This window comes from Cynoglossus semilaevis, chromosome 4 (assembly GCF_000523025.1).
Source record: "Cynoglossus semilaevis isolate Cse_v1.0 chromosome 4, Cse_v1.0, whole genome shotgun sequence".
Taxonomy (NCBI): Eukaryota; Metazoa; Chordata; class Actinopteri; order Pleuronectiformes; family Cynoglossidae; genus Cynoglossus; species Cynoglossus semilaevis.
The window spans coordinates 18920107-18934390 of record NC_024310.1 but is presented as its reverse complement, the minus strand read 5'-3'; the positions used below and the strand labels follow the sequence as shown (position 1 = coordinate 18934390).

Below are 14284 nucleotides of genomic sequence, written 5' to 3'. Positions count from 1 at the left end.
TTCAAACACGGGGATGTTCATCCTCATCTTGCTTTCTGGATATCCACCGTGTGATGCGCATGTGACAAAACAACGAAGGTTTTCTTCATCACAGTTTGTGGTCACTGTAGGTTCGCTGTAGTTGGCTGAAGTAAACGGGACAAATGCAAAGTAATGTTTAGAAAATGTAAGGATAAACTACCCAAATACACTAGAAAAAAAAAGCAATTATACCTAATATGTAAATCAAACTCCACAGCCACTGCTTAAATGTAATATTTTTTCAATTTTTTTTACAAAACCCATACCTGAGACTTTGATAGACTTTGATGGTAGAGGTAGAGTAGTTAGGCGAGCAGTTTTTACAATCAATGGTGATGTGCAGAGTACAGGGACACAATATCAATGATTAATAGATATGGGAAAGATTTGTACAAGTGAAAGTAGAAAGTTTAGACAAAGACAGGAATTGCACTGTATTTTTAGGTAGTTTTTAGATATAGAGAAATCATATAATAGGTTGAAGATAGATAGACAGACAGACAGACAGACAGACCAATAGATAGACAGACAGACAGACAGACAGATAGAGACAGACAGACAGACAGACCGACAGACCGACCGACAGACCGACCGACAGATAGATAGATAGATAGATTTGCAACATCCCTCCTGCAATAACCCAGTAGCTGCTACAGAGCTGTGGCCCCCACTTTGGGAGCCACTGCTTAAATGTAATATTTTTTCTTTTTTTTTTTTTTTTTACAAAATCCTTACCTGAGACATTGAGTTGTATCTCTTCCTCACTTATGGAACCGTCTGTGTAACTGATGATGCAGTTGTACCGTCCAGTGTGGGACAAATTCAGTCTGGACATGTGCACAGTCATCTCACTGCGATTAACTTTTGTGTAGTTCCATGGTTTTGGCATCTGTGAGTGTTTTGTGCTGTGGAAGCCATTAATATATGTATCTCCATGCTGGAAGTAGAATAATTCAACCGTCTTCTTCTTGTCCACAGGACAGTGGACCGTCACGTTTCCACCAACCTCCCCTTGCAGGAGACTTCCTGAGGAGGAACCAGAGGCAGGGATAATCAGATAGAGTAACATGACATAAATACAAAAATAATGGTGCTGAGGGAGAAATCAGACTCATTAGAAATAGATGCTAATTTAATTTAAAAAAGGAGAGATATTTAGTTTGACCTCAACTTTATGTGGAAGAGAAATGTCTTTCCTGCTGCAAATATTCACCGCTTTAGTGTTATTAAAAAGAAATGATACGGATACATTGAATAATAAAATAATTTACATATTGGAGTGGCTAAAACAAAAAAATAAATAAATGAAATGTTTTTGCTAAATTATGACTAAGTCAAAAGACCAAAATTTTGTTTGTGAAAATTAACACTGCTTACAGAAAGCACCATAATTTCCGGACTTTTGTGCATGTCTGAATATAAGCCACTAAATTTAAGAAGAAAAAAAATAATTGTACATATGTAGGCCGCACTTCTCAATAAGCTGCAGGTGTCCACGTTGTAACATGGGATGTTTACACAGAAAGATGTTATAGAGAAAGATTTTTTTTTTCATCACTTTTATTTAAATAAATGCTTTTTTTCTGCCTGTAACACGGCTGGTTACGCGTTAGCTCCTTCCTGCTTCGGCGCCCTGACCGTAGTTGGAGACTTAGTGATCTGCTCCAGGGCAGAAGCTAACGTTAGCTCTGGGGCTAACTCCCTTCACTTTGTACTTGTCGGCAGCAGAGGTAAACAGCAAACTGCTCTCAACTTTCGCTACCGTTCTCTTTCGCGCGCGCTCCACGCACATATACGTACATAGCCATTCACAGACAGACATACGCTACTGGTATGTCTATAACACACGTTAACCTATGAACTTCCGCATCATTGTTAAAGCCGCAGGGTTCAAAACGTGTGAAAAAAGTTGTGGCGTGTTATAGTCCGGAAATTACGCTACACCTAATGTTCAACCTAAAGTTATACATTAGGTATATATTTTCTTCTTCCGTACTCATACTAGGTATACTCGTATGCATATATATGACTAAAGTACTAATTAAATTCACCACTATACCTCTCATCAACTACACCAATCCCAGTACATCATTAATTATTTCACTGATATTTTATTTTATTTTTTAAAAGCTTCCCCTGATGTAAGAGCTCAGGGGACATGCACATTCTGTTTTACGACGTCATGTGCGTTTTCACTTCCCCTGTTCTTTTCTATTTTCTCTCTCCCGTTTGACTCGTTCGTCATATTTCACCACATTTCCAAAGGTCATAATTACACAAGAGTGTTTCACTTTGATCATCTTAAGTAGGTATGGGGGTTTATATGCTTGTCGCTTAAGAAAATAAAATTAGTTTGGGTTGAGTTTGGTCCTGTCAAGAAAGACAAACAAACGTCATTTGAATGGGGCGATAAGCGCTGAGTGAAAATATGAGGAAACGTTGAGTTTCCATTGGTTGTGTAAGCGTTCAGTACATTTACATTTACATGTTGGCATGTTTTGAGTAGGCTTGACTCATCTGTGTTGCTCATTCACATTTAAGGCTCATCGCTGACACTAAACATGCTCACCTGACACAGCCATGATGCATGTCACAGTTCCGAGCAGAAGTGCCAGATGGAGAGCAAGCCCTTGCTTCCTTGGAAATAGGATGGCAAAAAATTGATGAGATCTGGGTTTTGGTATTACGTAATGATTTCAAAAAAACACCTTGAAGACACACCCTAGCGCTGAACACACTAATTTATCTTCTGAGATTTATTGACAAGGAAATAGTGCTATTTAATTGGAGTGAGGCGTTTTTCACTGTTTTTCACAGGAGTCAGTGATGCAACACCGCTTTGTGTTGTTTCTGTGTTAACTAGGTCAAAGTTCAGTTTTACTGAACTCTAGGCTTTGACATCACTAAATCCCGTGTCTGATGTTCGGAAGTTTTGTTTAAATATTCTGACTTTGGAGTGAAATTGTCCTCTGTTGATGGGAAGAAAGTCGTTGTAAGCGTTTTGTCTAGTCTGTGCTTTGAGGCTGAGCTCTCACCCACACACTGTGGGCTGTTTCACAGAACCTAAAGAATTATCGTAATGATAAGGAAGTAAGTACACAAATGTCATTACTTGTAGGCATATTGGTTTGTAAAAAAGCCTGTCTTTCGGGCTAGCTGACAGTCTCGTCTGGGATGAAATAATAATAGATGGGCTCGCCTCATGCCCACATTCATTTTTGTTTTGGAGGTGGTCAGGGGTTCTTGACCATTGTTTCAGGGATGATTAGTAAGAAAACCAATAAAAAAAAAGATCTTTTGTAGCTCAAATATTAGAGATAGAATTTCCATTTTTTCCAATTTAAAAAGAAAAATTTAATAATCTTTTCCTTGGGTCCAGGACGGCAGACCCGTTTGCCCCCCGTTCCCTATCTGCAGGTGTGGTTATGAAAACCCAACTGTAAGGCTTTGTGCAGGAGATAACTTCCAAAGTACTTTCATGGTGTAAATAGCCATAGCCATGTCAGCCGGAGTTCCTAAGACTTCACCTCGTTACATTTAATTAGTTTTGTTGTAACGTGATCAAACAAGTCAGGTTATCATTACATCTGCTATTGTGAATGCGGCTCTATTTGAAGGCATGATTCGCTGGATGCATTTGCAAGGTGAGACTGGTACAGTAATACTACGTCATTTCTAAGTAATTAACTTTAGATGTTTAGATGCCAGGGCCTTTGTACTCACTGCGAAATCCTGAGAATGCAACTGGTTCCCTGTTAGAGAAAAAGACACAGGAATTGTTTATACTTTTGGTTTCACTCAACAATCTATCTATCTATCTATCTATCTATCTATCTATCTATCTATCTATCTATCTATCTATTTATTTATTTATCTATCTGTCTGTCTGTCTATCTATCTATCTATCTATCTAACTATCTAGCTATCTGTTTATTTATTTATCTATCTATCTATTTATCTATCCATCTATCCATCTATCTATCTATCTATCTATCTATCTATCTATCTATCTATCTATCTATCTATCTATCTATCTATCCACTTTAAATCTTACTATCTCACTAAATCTCACTAAAAAGTCCGAGACAAAACTCCATAAACTTTTTTTTAATCTTCCAACTTTAGGAAAGTCCCAGGGCATTTAAGGGAATATCATGGAAGGCCAGCTGTGATGAATCAACCGATTGCCAGGAGTTTCCATTGTTCACAACTAAAGGTCATAGGTGCATGTCACTTACAGTGGTTGCAGTTTGTGTCACTTTAAGAATTGTTGTTTTGTGGACTGATTTTAACTAGTAATAGGATTGGATATTTCCTTCTACTTCCCCATAAGAGCTTTGCAGTAAAGCAACAAGGAAAGTCCCAGGAAGAAGTATCTCAATCTTTTCAGTCTGAAATGGCACACCATGAGTTCTACCTACACACACCCACACCCACACACACACCCACACACACACACAAGCACATGTATGTATATATATAATATGAAGTACAAATTTTATTTATGATTAATTGTCAATACAGTCTTTTGTGGATATACATATTGCATTTACACTAATATAATAATTTAAACCTAATGTTCTCTTACACATTTCTACTGATATCTCACCTCCACTAACAGAATCACTGAAATCATCAGGATCTAAAATGTATTTATTTATTTTTTGTTTCTCAAAAGTACCGATGATAATCCTTTGCTTCTACAAAAATGAATTCACGAGTTTTTAGCTGAACACCGCTTTTCAGGAAGAAAGCATTTCCTGTTGTCTGTGCATGTGTGTGTGTGTGTGTGTTTGTTTGGATATCCCCCACCGCAATTGTCTTAATTCTTAATCTCAAACTAATGCTGAAGCCTGAACTGATTTGTAACTCAAAACCAATATCACACACACAACACATTTCTCACCTCACCACCTCACCTCCTCACCGCTAACTCCTACCCTAACTTTCACAGAGAAATGCCTAAACCTAGACCGTATCCTTTCTTGTATCTCAAACTAATTCTGATTCCAAACTTCTTCCAAAAGTCTGAACACATCCTCTCACTTAATAAAACAAAACTGCAAACCAAGCACAGCTCTTTAGGACAAACCAAGCACAGCTTAAAAAAAAAGCTAATCCACATGGTACAGGCACATAAACTATTAGAGACCTTTGCTCTCTACTATCAGCAAGGAAGTATTATATACGACACATTTATGAACAGCATAAGATAAAACAAACAAACGTTAAAAAAAAAAAAAAACGTGTGAAATGTGAAATAAACACTCACCATAACACTGTTTTGTTGGTGGCTGTTGCTCACTGTTGTTGAACAAGAATGACACAGGACTTCCCCAAGCAAGAGTGCAGATCACTGTGGGAGGAGACAACAGTGACTCACTGATTTTTTTTTCTTTTTTTTTTTTCTTTTTTTTAAATTAATGCCCTGCCCTTGATCTGTTCTAATATGAAAAGCTAGACACAGCTCCTTAAATCTAAACTCAAGTCTAAATAAGTTGTGTTGTTAAAACACCTTAATCATAACCTCGTAACCTGTGGCTGTCACAAGTACAGTATGTCACAAGTACGGTGTGGTGTCATGATGTTGTGCAAACCTCCTGTAATTTCCCTAAATACTTCAGAAGTGATATCACCTCGGCAACAGATATAATACATCAGGTTTTATTGTGTTATTCATCTTACATGTTAGATATGTGTGGGGCGTTCACCAAGTGTTCCAACCTGCGACCTGCGAGCTGTTATTTACAGTAGAGAGATTTTTTTTTCTTCGAGAATTTGTTTTTAGTTACCTTGTTGCATAAACAGAGTATTAACCAGACTGTTTTTTTTTATTTTCCATCATCACATGTATAGTTAGGTCAGCTGAACATTAATACTGTTATATTAATTAATACTACTTTTAGCACCCCCCCCCCACCCCAACCCTGAAAACAGACGTTAGATTATTGAAAAACAGAATACAAGTCACACTTAACGACAAAAGAGAGCAGCAGACAATAGGATTGTCTAAGAATTAAAATTGTGTGGCTTTGATATTTAAGTAGTTTCAAAGAGCAAACGTAAGATATTAAAGGGTGCTTTTAAAAGATTTCTTTTGTTTTTCTTTTGCGCCACTCCCTATGCCATTGACCACATTAGATTGAAACTGCTTCAGCTTTGGAGCAGATTCTAAGAGATGAAGCACTAGCGTTGGTAAGGATTGAATCGTAATTCTTTAATGCTGTTATGACATCTTATCTCAACCACTGTACAAGTGTTAGCCTTGTGAATTTCACATTATGACACCATGGTCTAAAAGCAACCCGTGTTAATTCTGGGAGGAAAAGCGAGAGAGTGCTTTCAAAGTGAAAGCACTCTCTCGATGGTTGTGAAACAGTGCATTTCGCTTTTGTAACGTAACAATAAGAGACATATGCCTCCTGATGTAATGTGTTATGGATCCATGACGGTATGACAGTTAACCTACATACTGTTCTTGTAAATCTTTCATAAATCAAGCCGACAAATTCAAGTGAACGTGTGAACGTGTGTTTCAGTTATCTTACTGTAATCAGTGTTACTAGATTGTTTCCTTGTTTTGGTTTCCTGTGTTTCTTTCTTTCTTTTGATAACAGAACTCGACTGACCTCGTGTGCCCTTTTGTCTGGTATATTTGGGTCCTCATGTCTCATGACAACCTACTATGATAGTTTCACACCCCATTACGCTCAAAAAGCATTTGATGACCTATTTCCTAAGAAATCAAACAAGAAACCACATCTGGCTTTTTTGAATACATGAGGAAATAACTTAAATAAGAAGTGTAATCTTCAAAAGTGCAACAACTGCAACAAGAGGGGTTTACCATGGGTCACTGTAAATTTGAAAATGGACTAAGACACGACACATGACCTCATATGGTCATGCTATTTAGGCTAAAGCTCTTACATTTGCTGATTTTGTTAAGTTTTTAGAAAACTTAAACATGACTCAATTTGACTTTCATCTGCTTTAAATATTTTTTTTTTGTATTTAATTTGTGTGTGAAATACAGAGCAACAACTGAACTAAACAAAACATTGGTTGATTGAATATTCAAACATAAAATTCAACCATCCCAATGTAATTTTGTATGTTCAAGTTCAAAGAGGTTGAAATTATAATAATATGAACAGCATTAAGGATTATATTATATGCATGTGTTAGGTGAAATAAATAAGTTGTGTAGAAGTTGTAGTTTAAGTTGTAACTTTAACGGAAGTAAAAAACAGATGATGGAAACTATGTGTCTAACTACCAGATTTCTAGGAAAGCTCGTCATACACTTTAACCACAACCAAAGTGAAATCATTTATTGTTTTCAAAATAAACTGGTGAATTCACTTTAAGTTGTTTTGATATGTTGAATTCACTTGTAATGGGGTATTTATAAAACGTTTTGCAGTTGTAGTGTGATATTCATTCTATGTAAATATCATTTATAAAACCACAACAGTTTCGTCTTGGTCTCTATGACGGTAAAGGCTGGCGTGAGCTGTGAACTGGAGAACAACAGCCTTCTTTACAACGTCCACAATAGGGCTAAAGCGCCATCTGCTGTAAAACGAATGAAATGATTAGTTCAAGATTAGTCAATGGCGTACGTGAACTGCGTATAACGCCTATTCTCATAGATCACGTGGTACACTGGAACGTAGAAGCTCCTTGGTAACCACGCAAGCATTGGAACGAACGACCGATTGACAAACAAAATTTGGCCTCATGGAATGAGTAACAAAAGAGGCTCAGGATTACGGAGTTGAACGGAACACGGTACTAAAGTCTAATTGCCGCTGTTATTTAGTAAATGAACCCTGGGGTGCGGAATGCACTCATTTAATACGCCACGGCTGTGAGCTAATGTTAGCCAGCTAGCTGTCTTTTACCAGTATTGCATTTTCCCTAAAGTTAACAACAGTGTTCCAGTTTGGTAAAGTTTTAGTAATTTTTTGTAAGATGAAGGGGCTGCTAAAATAATAATAAATATAAAGCTAACTTTCTATCGTGCGTTCAATGTAGCGACTGTATTGCATGTTTTTGCAACAGATGCTACGTTTCCTTTTTTTGTAGTTTCCCTGGAAGCTTTCCGGTTCATCCCCGACGATTGACGGGCCACTGCAGGAGACACTTTTTTTGACAGCGTTCACTGTTGCTGCTATCTCTTTGTTGATCCAATGCGAATGCAAAACAAGCTGCCGTAGTTATGAAAACTGCTAAAATGCAATGCTTCATTGAATTGAATTTACATGTCAACTTGAATAGGATTTGCCCATTTAAACCAACTTTCTTTACTCTTCTTTTATCTCTTGTTTCCTCGTATGTCGTGCATATTTCACTCCTGCAACAGATACAGCACGTGTTAGCACAGTATAATAAAATACGATTTTTTTTTTTGCTGTTGGTGTAGAGTATTTATCTGATAGTATCTGATTCGTAGTCGCTCATCTAACAGAACAGGAGTGACAATCATCATGAGTACAGTTCGTACTGGTCCCCCCCCAGATATTTTAATGATGCAGTTACTACTGTTACTGTAACCACTCATATACTCCCTCTACTTTTTAGCGTGAAAAATGCCCGGTGGTTCAGATGACGTACGGAAGAAATTTATCCTGACCACGAGTGAAAACTTCTATGGGCTGAAGCCTTCATCAGCTCTGGTTGACTGCAAAGAGCTCAATAACTTCTTGGACGATGGAAATCAATTCATTCTCTCTGTCAGCATACGTGACACTGTCCTGCTCTTGTCAGATAAGGTAACACAAAGGTGGAATTCAGCATACTCAGTATATTCTAAGCCAGAGCTAGCCACGAGGCTAATGGATTTAAATATACAATATTAAGCCAAAAACAACTACTAAACCATACTAAATTGAATGACTTCCTGCAACAGACTTTCTAGCGATGTTTTCGTGTCAGTGTTTGAATCCTCTAAAATAATTGACAGATTGATGCTGCAGGTGATGGCAAAGAGAAGGTGTTGGTGTTCTTCAAGCTCCATCCCACAGTGATCACTGAAGAAAACCTCCACAGGAGCCTTCTGGTGTCGTCCATGATAGAGTCTCCCATCAACACTCTCTACCAGGCTGTCAAACAGGTCTTTGCACCGGTTCTGCTTAAAGTGAGTATTAATACTCCGTGAACATTTAGCAGAGGCTTAGGAAGACTCTGCTCCATCACAACAATGAACATACAGTATATAACATACAGTATATATACAAACGAAGCTGCTTCTGGTGGAATGTTTGAAACATGAAGTACTTTTTTTTCTATTTGTGGAATGTTTGAAACATGAAGTACTTTTCTCTATTTATGTAGTGTTGCTCCTGCTGTAGTTTTGTTTTCAAATGGTTCCTTTACACGGTTTTCTCATTTAAGGATGAGCGTTGGTGCTCAACATTTGACCCCAAGTTAGCCTCTCTGCTAAGTGACCTGGAGCTGGGCCTGGCCTCAGTGGTGCGCCAGTCTGGAGTGAAGCCATCTTCCAAAACCAGATGCACAGAGGAGGATGTTCTTGGTACGTTACGTGTTGTTGACACGTTCATAAAACATGAATTAATTTGCCTTACTTTCTGTCCTTTTTTAGGAGTAACATTATAGACTAATTTACACCCATAGACTGATTTACACCCTATTTTGCAGGTATCCTTACTCCTAATGATGAGTTCGAGTACTGGAAAGATTTATCCAAATCAGCAGAAAAGAACAGTGTGAGAGAAAGAGCAGCGTACTTCAGTGAACTGTTCAAAACTCTACAAAAAGTAGGTTGGCTACTAATCATGAGTCATCAGTAAAGGACAATTTTTGACCGTCAAGGCACATGTTTCCAATCTCTGAAAAGAAATCGAACAAACATGCTATGTTTTCACCAGGAGTATGAAGGTCTGGATGGTTTGTCCATATCTGATGTGGTGGATCTGGTGGAGCACAGCAGAGAAACTCTGGACGATGTTTGGCGGCAGACTGATTTTGACCCCTATTTGGAAACACGCATGGTTCGACTCATGGACGTCGTAGGTGTGGGAAGTATTACATGTTTTGATTGAGCAAAACCAGAAGTGGAAAAAAAAAAAAAATGAAATGCTGACTCTGAGTTTGCAAAATCTTGCATAATCCTTATGAGATACAAGCCATATTCAGAAGTGGCATTATTTTCCAATGACATTCTAAAACATAATGAAACCAATATAGTAACCGCAGGCATATTATGAAAAAATTCCATCACTGCTTAGGTCACAGGGTTGATTATATTTTTAGACGTTTTTTTGTTGCCATTTCTATTGAAAGGTGGAGCTCTGGGACGGTATGTGCAGCGGAAACTGAGTGATCTGAAGATTTTTGAGGAATCATTTGTGTCACTGAGGGAGACTCTACGAATGGCTGTCGCCATCTGTGAGCAGTGGGTGGTTGCCTGTGAACACCTCACAGGACAGGTGTGGATCGGCCAAAATATATGAACACGAAGTTAAACCCGAACAAAACACATCCTTGTCCTTCCGTTAAGAAATGTCAAGGGTAAAAAATTTTGATACATTTACTCAGGTATGGAAGCGACATGCACCCCACGTCTGGAAGGGAAACAAACATTGCCCTCACAGTCTTGAGTCTCTGGGAAAGAGATTAGATGAGGTGAGATTTTGTAATAATGTTGAAGTTATTTATAGTTACAGTCTTTAAGAAAATGGAACTTCAATTTAAAGTTAACAATAACATATTTTTACATGAGTATGACAGTGATCAATTATATCTTGTTATGGGTGTATTGCATAGGATTATATGATCGTCACTTGCTTGGTTTGTCCAGATATATATTTTCTACTGCTACAAGTGTGACTAGTATCAACATAATTTGTTACTCCTGAGTAAAGGCATATTGCATATGTTTTTTTATTTTTTGGCATATTTTACTTACAGTATATGTTACATATTTGATTTTTTTAGCAAAAGATTAATATATTTATTGCACAGTTTAACCAGGGGAATGTTTCTATTTTCCAGGTGGTAACTCTGCGTATGGTTCATGAGAAACTCTTGCGTTTGTTGCCAGCAGGAAAGCAGCAGGCTTTGACATTAGATCGTGTGTTTGAACCCTTTTCTGGACTAAATCCTCTCCTCTACAACCCTTACACTGAGGTTAGTTTCAGGAGTATACCGGTACATGTGTGTCTATACTGTATGTAACTATAACTCCAGAGTTAACCACTGAGGTGGGGCACATTAATGTACCATCAGAGACCACTGGGGGTGTTGTAGTTTAATTTAGCAATTTTTATGTAGTAGTTTGGAAAACTACCGTATAGAACAAATCAAACAAAACTTTGTGCTTGCCTTTCTTCAATTCCTGTGAGTATACCAGTATTGTGTTCAATCACAGTAGCAGAAGCAGTAGCCTATCCTTTATTTGGTAACTTCACATCATCTGGATCGGTTTTCTTTGCTCAGTGTGTGAATGGTCTTTATTTTCGCAGCCGCTCTGGAGGGCAGCAGTGGCTCAGTTTGAGCGTCTAATGGCTCCGTCAGAACAAGAGGTAGCTGGCAGACTAAAAAGCTACATCGCACATGTGCAAGATAACCCTCAACAGGTGACATTCACACTCATTGCTAATCATTTGTTCAGTCATTTTGACGTTACTAATGGAAATATGTGTATTTGCTGCTGCCAACTGCAAACCTGTAAATATTGCATTTTGTCTTTGTATGTATGTACTGTACATATATGTATATCAATCTATAGGTATAGAAATATATATATGTTATGTAATGTATTTTTAAATACAGTTACAATATACTATTGGTTGTGTGTTGGTGCAGTTGTTGCAGGTGTTTCAAAAGCACAAGGAGTTAATCAAACGCCCGACTATTGGTAAAGAACTGCAGTCGGAGAGAGAGACCATGCAGGCCAGACTCCTGGAGTACAACAAGGGTATAAAGAAATTTGATTTGATTTGTCCCAACTCATGTCAGTAATTCATGGTCATTTCTCGTTGTTGCATATTGTCACACCCCATTTTACCATATAAGGGCATAGAGGCAAGTAGAAGTCAGACAGATGAATAGTAGTTTTTGCAATTGGTGTTTCCTATCTTTATGCCTTGTCTGCTTATTATTTGCTCTAGGTCTAAAAACAGACTTTGAGACTAGGTGTCATGGTGGCCCTGGAGAAAAATCTGGGCCGCTTATGGGAAGGAATCTTCCAGAAGTTGTCAACAAAATTGTATGGGTTCGGCAGCTCATACACAAGGTAACTGAAGGTTTCCTCCAGTGGTTTTCGACCTGTGAGGTGCGCTTCTTTTGTGGGGCACCAGAGCGCCTCTGAGGGTGGAGGGTGGATTTTTGTAACCTCAAATAATAATAATACTTTTAAGGAAAATCCAAGTGTTTATAAAAATACAACACAAAAAAAATAATCACTGTACCTGACTCGAAATCTTAAATAATGTAACACACAAACGCACAATGTTAAATAAAGTTGAAATAATGTTATTGTTTTTAAAATGATGACAATAATAATTAATTCACATACATGCCAGAGTAGTTGCGAGGTTGGTTTTAATAATGTCAGATTCACAAATAAAAAAATGTCACAAACAGGTTGAGGACTCTGTTCGCATCGCTGAGGCGCTGCTGTCGGACCTGTCCAGTTTCAAAGGATTTGTGCGTTTCTGCGATGACCTGCTGGAAGTTCTCAGAGCGTTTGAACAGGAGCAGTTTGAAGACTGGTCACGAGAGATACTGTCTGGATTGGCTGATCCCAAATCGGGAATCAGGTCGAAAACACTGTATTCAACCATTTAAATACACAAGGCTTTTACAATATCCTCTGCCTTCAGTGAAAGTGACTTCCTTCTCCATTTGTCCAGCCTCCAGGCCAGTAACCGTGTCATGGAGCTGGATCATGTGGACGGCAGACTGAAGATCCAGTATTCAGACAGACTGGTCAGTCTGCTCCGTGAGGTCAGGCAGCTCTCTGCTCTGGGCTTTCCCATTCCAGCTAAGATACAACAGGCTGCTAATACTGCGGATCATTTTTACAGACAGGCCGTTGTCCTGAAACAGGTCAGAGTTTGAGTGTAGACAAAAACTCTGCTGCCATTCTTTCCCCTTTCCATTCAACGCCAAGTTAATGGAACACATTCTGTTATAGGTGGCCCACTTCTACAACACCATTGACCAGCAGATGATTCCTTCCCAGAGACCCATGATGCTTAATCTTGCGTTGTCCTTTGAGCAAGTCATCAAAGTATGGTTCCCATCTTGGTATTTTTGATATTTGTTTTTTTCTTTTTTTTTCTTTTTAATGATAACCTCTGTGCTTGGCTTTGTCAGAATACTCGCTCACAGTCGAAGGAATCAGGGGGTAAACTGCAGATCACCTGGGACAACCCCAAAGAATTGGAAGTCTACATTTCAAAGTTGCAGTCGGCCGCCGAAAAACTTTCCACAGAGAACAGAAAGCTACGCAAGTGGCACACGGACTTCATTGACAAGGCTGGTGTTTATTTGCTTTATTTGCAGGGACAGCGCCCTTGTCTTTGTAATTAAAACCAAAAAAAAAACAAAAAAAAAAAACAACACTTTTAAATATGCCCTCAGGTTGTGACACTGATGAATGTTGACCTGCTGAGACATCAGCAGCGCTGGAAGGACGGCCTCCAGGAGCTGCGCATGGGCTTTGCCACTTTAGAAGCGCAGGTATGGAGTACAGTGAGAAGTAAATGAAGACAGAGACGCAGTACTTCTTTTGTTTACTAGACCGTTCTCCTTCAAATGATATCGGCAGGGCTTCCGGTCTGATGACATGCAGGCGTGGCGTCAGCACTGGAACCACCAACTGTACAAAGCTCTTGAACATCAGTACCAGATGGGACTGGAAGCCCTGAATAAAAACCTGCCTGAAATACACATCGACCTGACTTTCAGGTCAGTGAACTCACATTCAGTTGTCCAACATTTCTCTCACTTTTCATTTTGCATCTTTTCCCCCCTGCCCGTGTCTTTTTTTTTTTTTTTTTTTTTTACTCTTGAAAACTCTCTTGTCACATTACACATGATTCTGCATAAATACATCAATTTACATTTCTTGACCCCATCCCCCCGCCTCCACGTCCACCCCCTCCTCCCCTGTCAAAAGGCAAGGTCGTTTGAAGTTTCGTCCGCCCTTTGAGGAGGTACGAGCACGCTACTTCAGGGAAATGAAGAGGTTCATCTCCATACCGAACCAGTTCAAAGGCGTCAGCGCTCA

At 38.7% G+C, this 14284-nt stretch overlaps 2 protein-coding genes across 2 annotated transcripts in view; one reads left to right on the top strand and one right to left on the bottom strand.

The window, feature by feature from the left end:
* LOC103378538 (uncharacterized) overlaps nucleotides 1-5404 on the bottom strand; it is an 8640-nt gene extending 3236 nt beyond the window's left edge. Inside the window, exons 1-5 of the mRNA XM_025054867.1 lie at nucleotides 5294-5404; nucleotides 3745-3773; nucleotides 2591-2658; nucleotides 757-1047; nucleotides 10-125 (exon numbers count right to left, since the gene is read on the bottom strand). Coding sequence (XP_024910635.1) covers nucleotides 10-125; nucleotides 757-1047; nucleotides 2591-2658; nucleotides 3745-3773; nucleotides 5294-5296 — 507 coding nt within the window. The 5' untranslated portion in view covers nucleotides 5297-5404. The remainder of the gene's footprint in view (nucleotides 1-9; nucleotides 126-756; nucleotides 1048-2590; nucleotides 2659-3744; nucleotides 3774-5293) is intronic.
* A 580-nt stretch (nucleotides 5405-5984) lies between these two features.
* Nucleotides 5985-14284, top strand: part of dync2h1 (dynein cytoplasmic 2 heavy chain 1) — an 82619-nt gene continuing 74319 nt past the window's right edge. The window contains exons 1-19 of the mRNA XM_025055261.1: nucleotides 5985-7815; nucleotides 8608-8798; nucleotides 8990-9163; nucleotides 9421-9559; nucleotides 9685-9803; nucleotides 9915-10059; nucleotides 10330-10475; nucleotides 10585-10671; nucleotides 11041-11175; nucleotides 11511-11624; nucleotides 11854-11965; nucleotides 12159-12283; nucleotides 12634-12809; nucleotides 12903-13098; nucleotides 13187-13282; nucleotides 13369-13530; nucleotides 13636-13734; nucleotides 13823-13962; nucleotides 14174-14279. Of these exons, the coding sequence (XP_024911029.1) occupies nucleotides 8616-8798; nucleotides 8990-9163; nucleotides 9421-9559; nucleotides 9685-9803; nucleotides 9915-10059; nucleotides 10330-10475; nucleotides 10585-10671; nucleotides 11041-11175; nucleotides 11511-11624; nucleotides 11854-11965; nucleotides 12159-12283; nucleotides 12634-12809; nucleotides 12903-13098; nucleotides 13187-13282; nucleotides 13369-13530; nucleotides 13636-13734; nucleotides 13823-13962; nucleotides 14174-14279 (2454 nt within the window). The 5' untranslated portion in view covers nucleotides 5985-7815; nucleotides 8608-8615. The remainder of the gene's footprint in view (nucleotides 7816-8607; nucleotides 8799-8989; nucleotides 9164-9420; nucleotides 9560-9684; nucleotides 9804-9914; nucleotides 10060-10329; nucleotides 10476-10584; nucleotides 10672-11040; nucleotides 11176-11510; nucleotides 11625-11853; nucleotides 11966-12158; nucleotides 12284-12633; nucleotides 12810-12902; nucleotides 13099-13186; nucleotides 13283-13368; nucleotides 13531-13635; nucleotides 13735-13822; nucleotides 13963-14173; nucleotides 14280-14284) is intronic.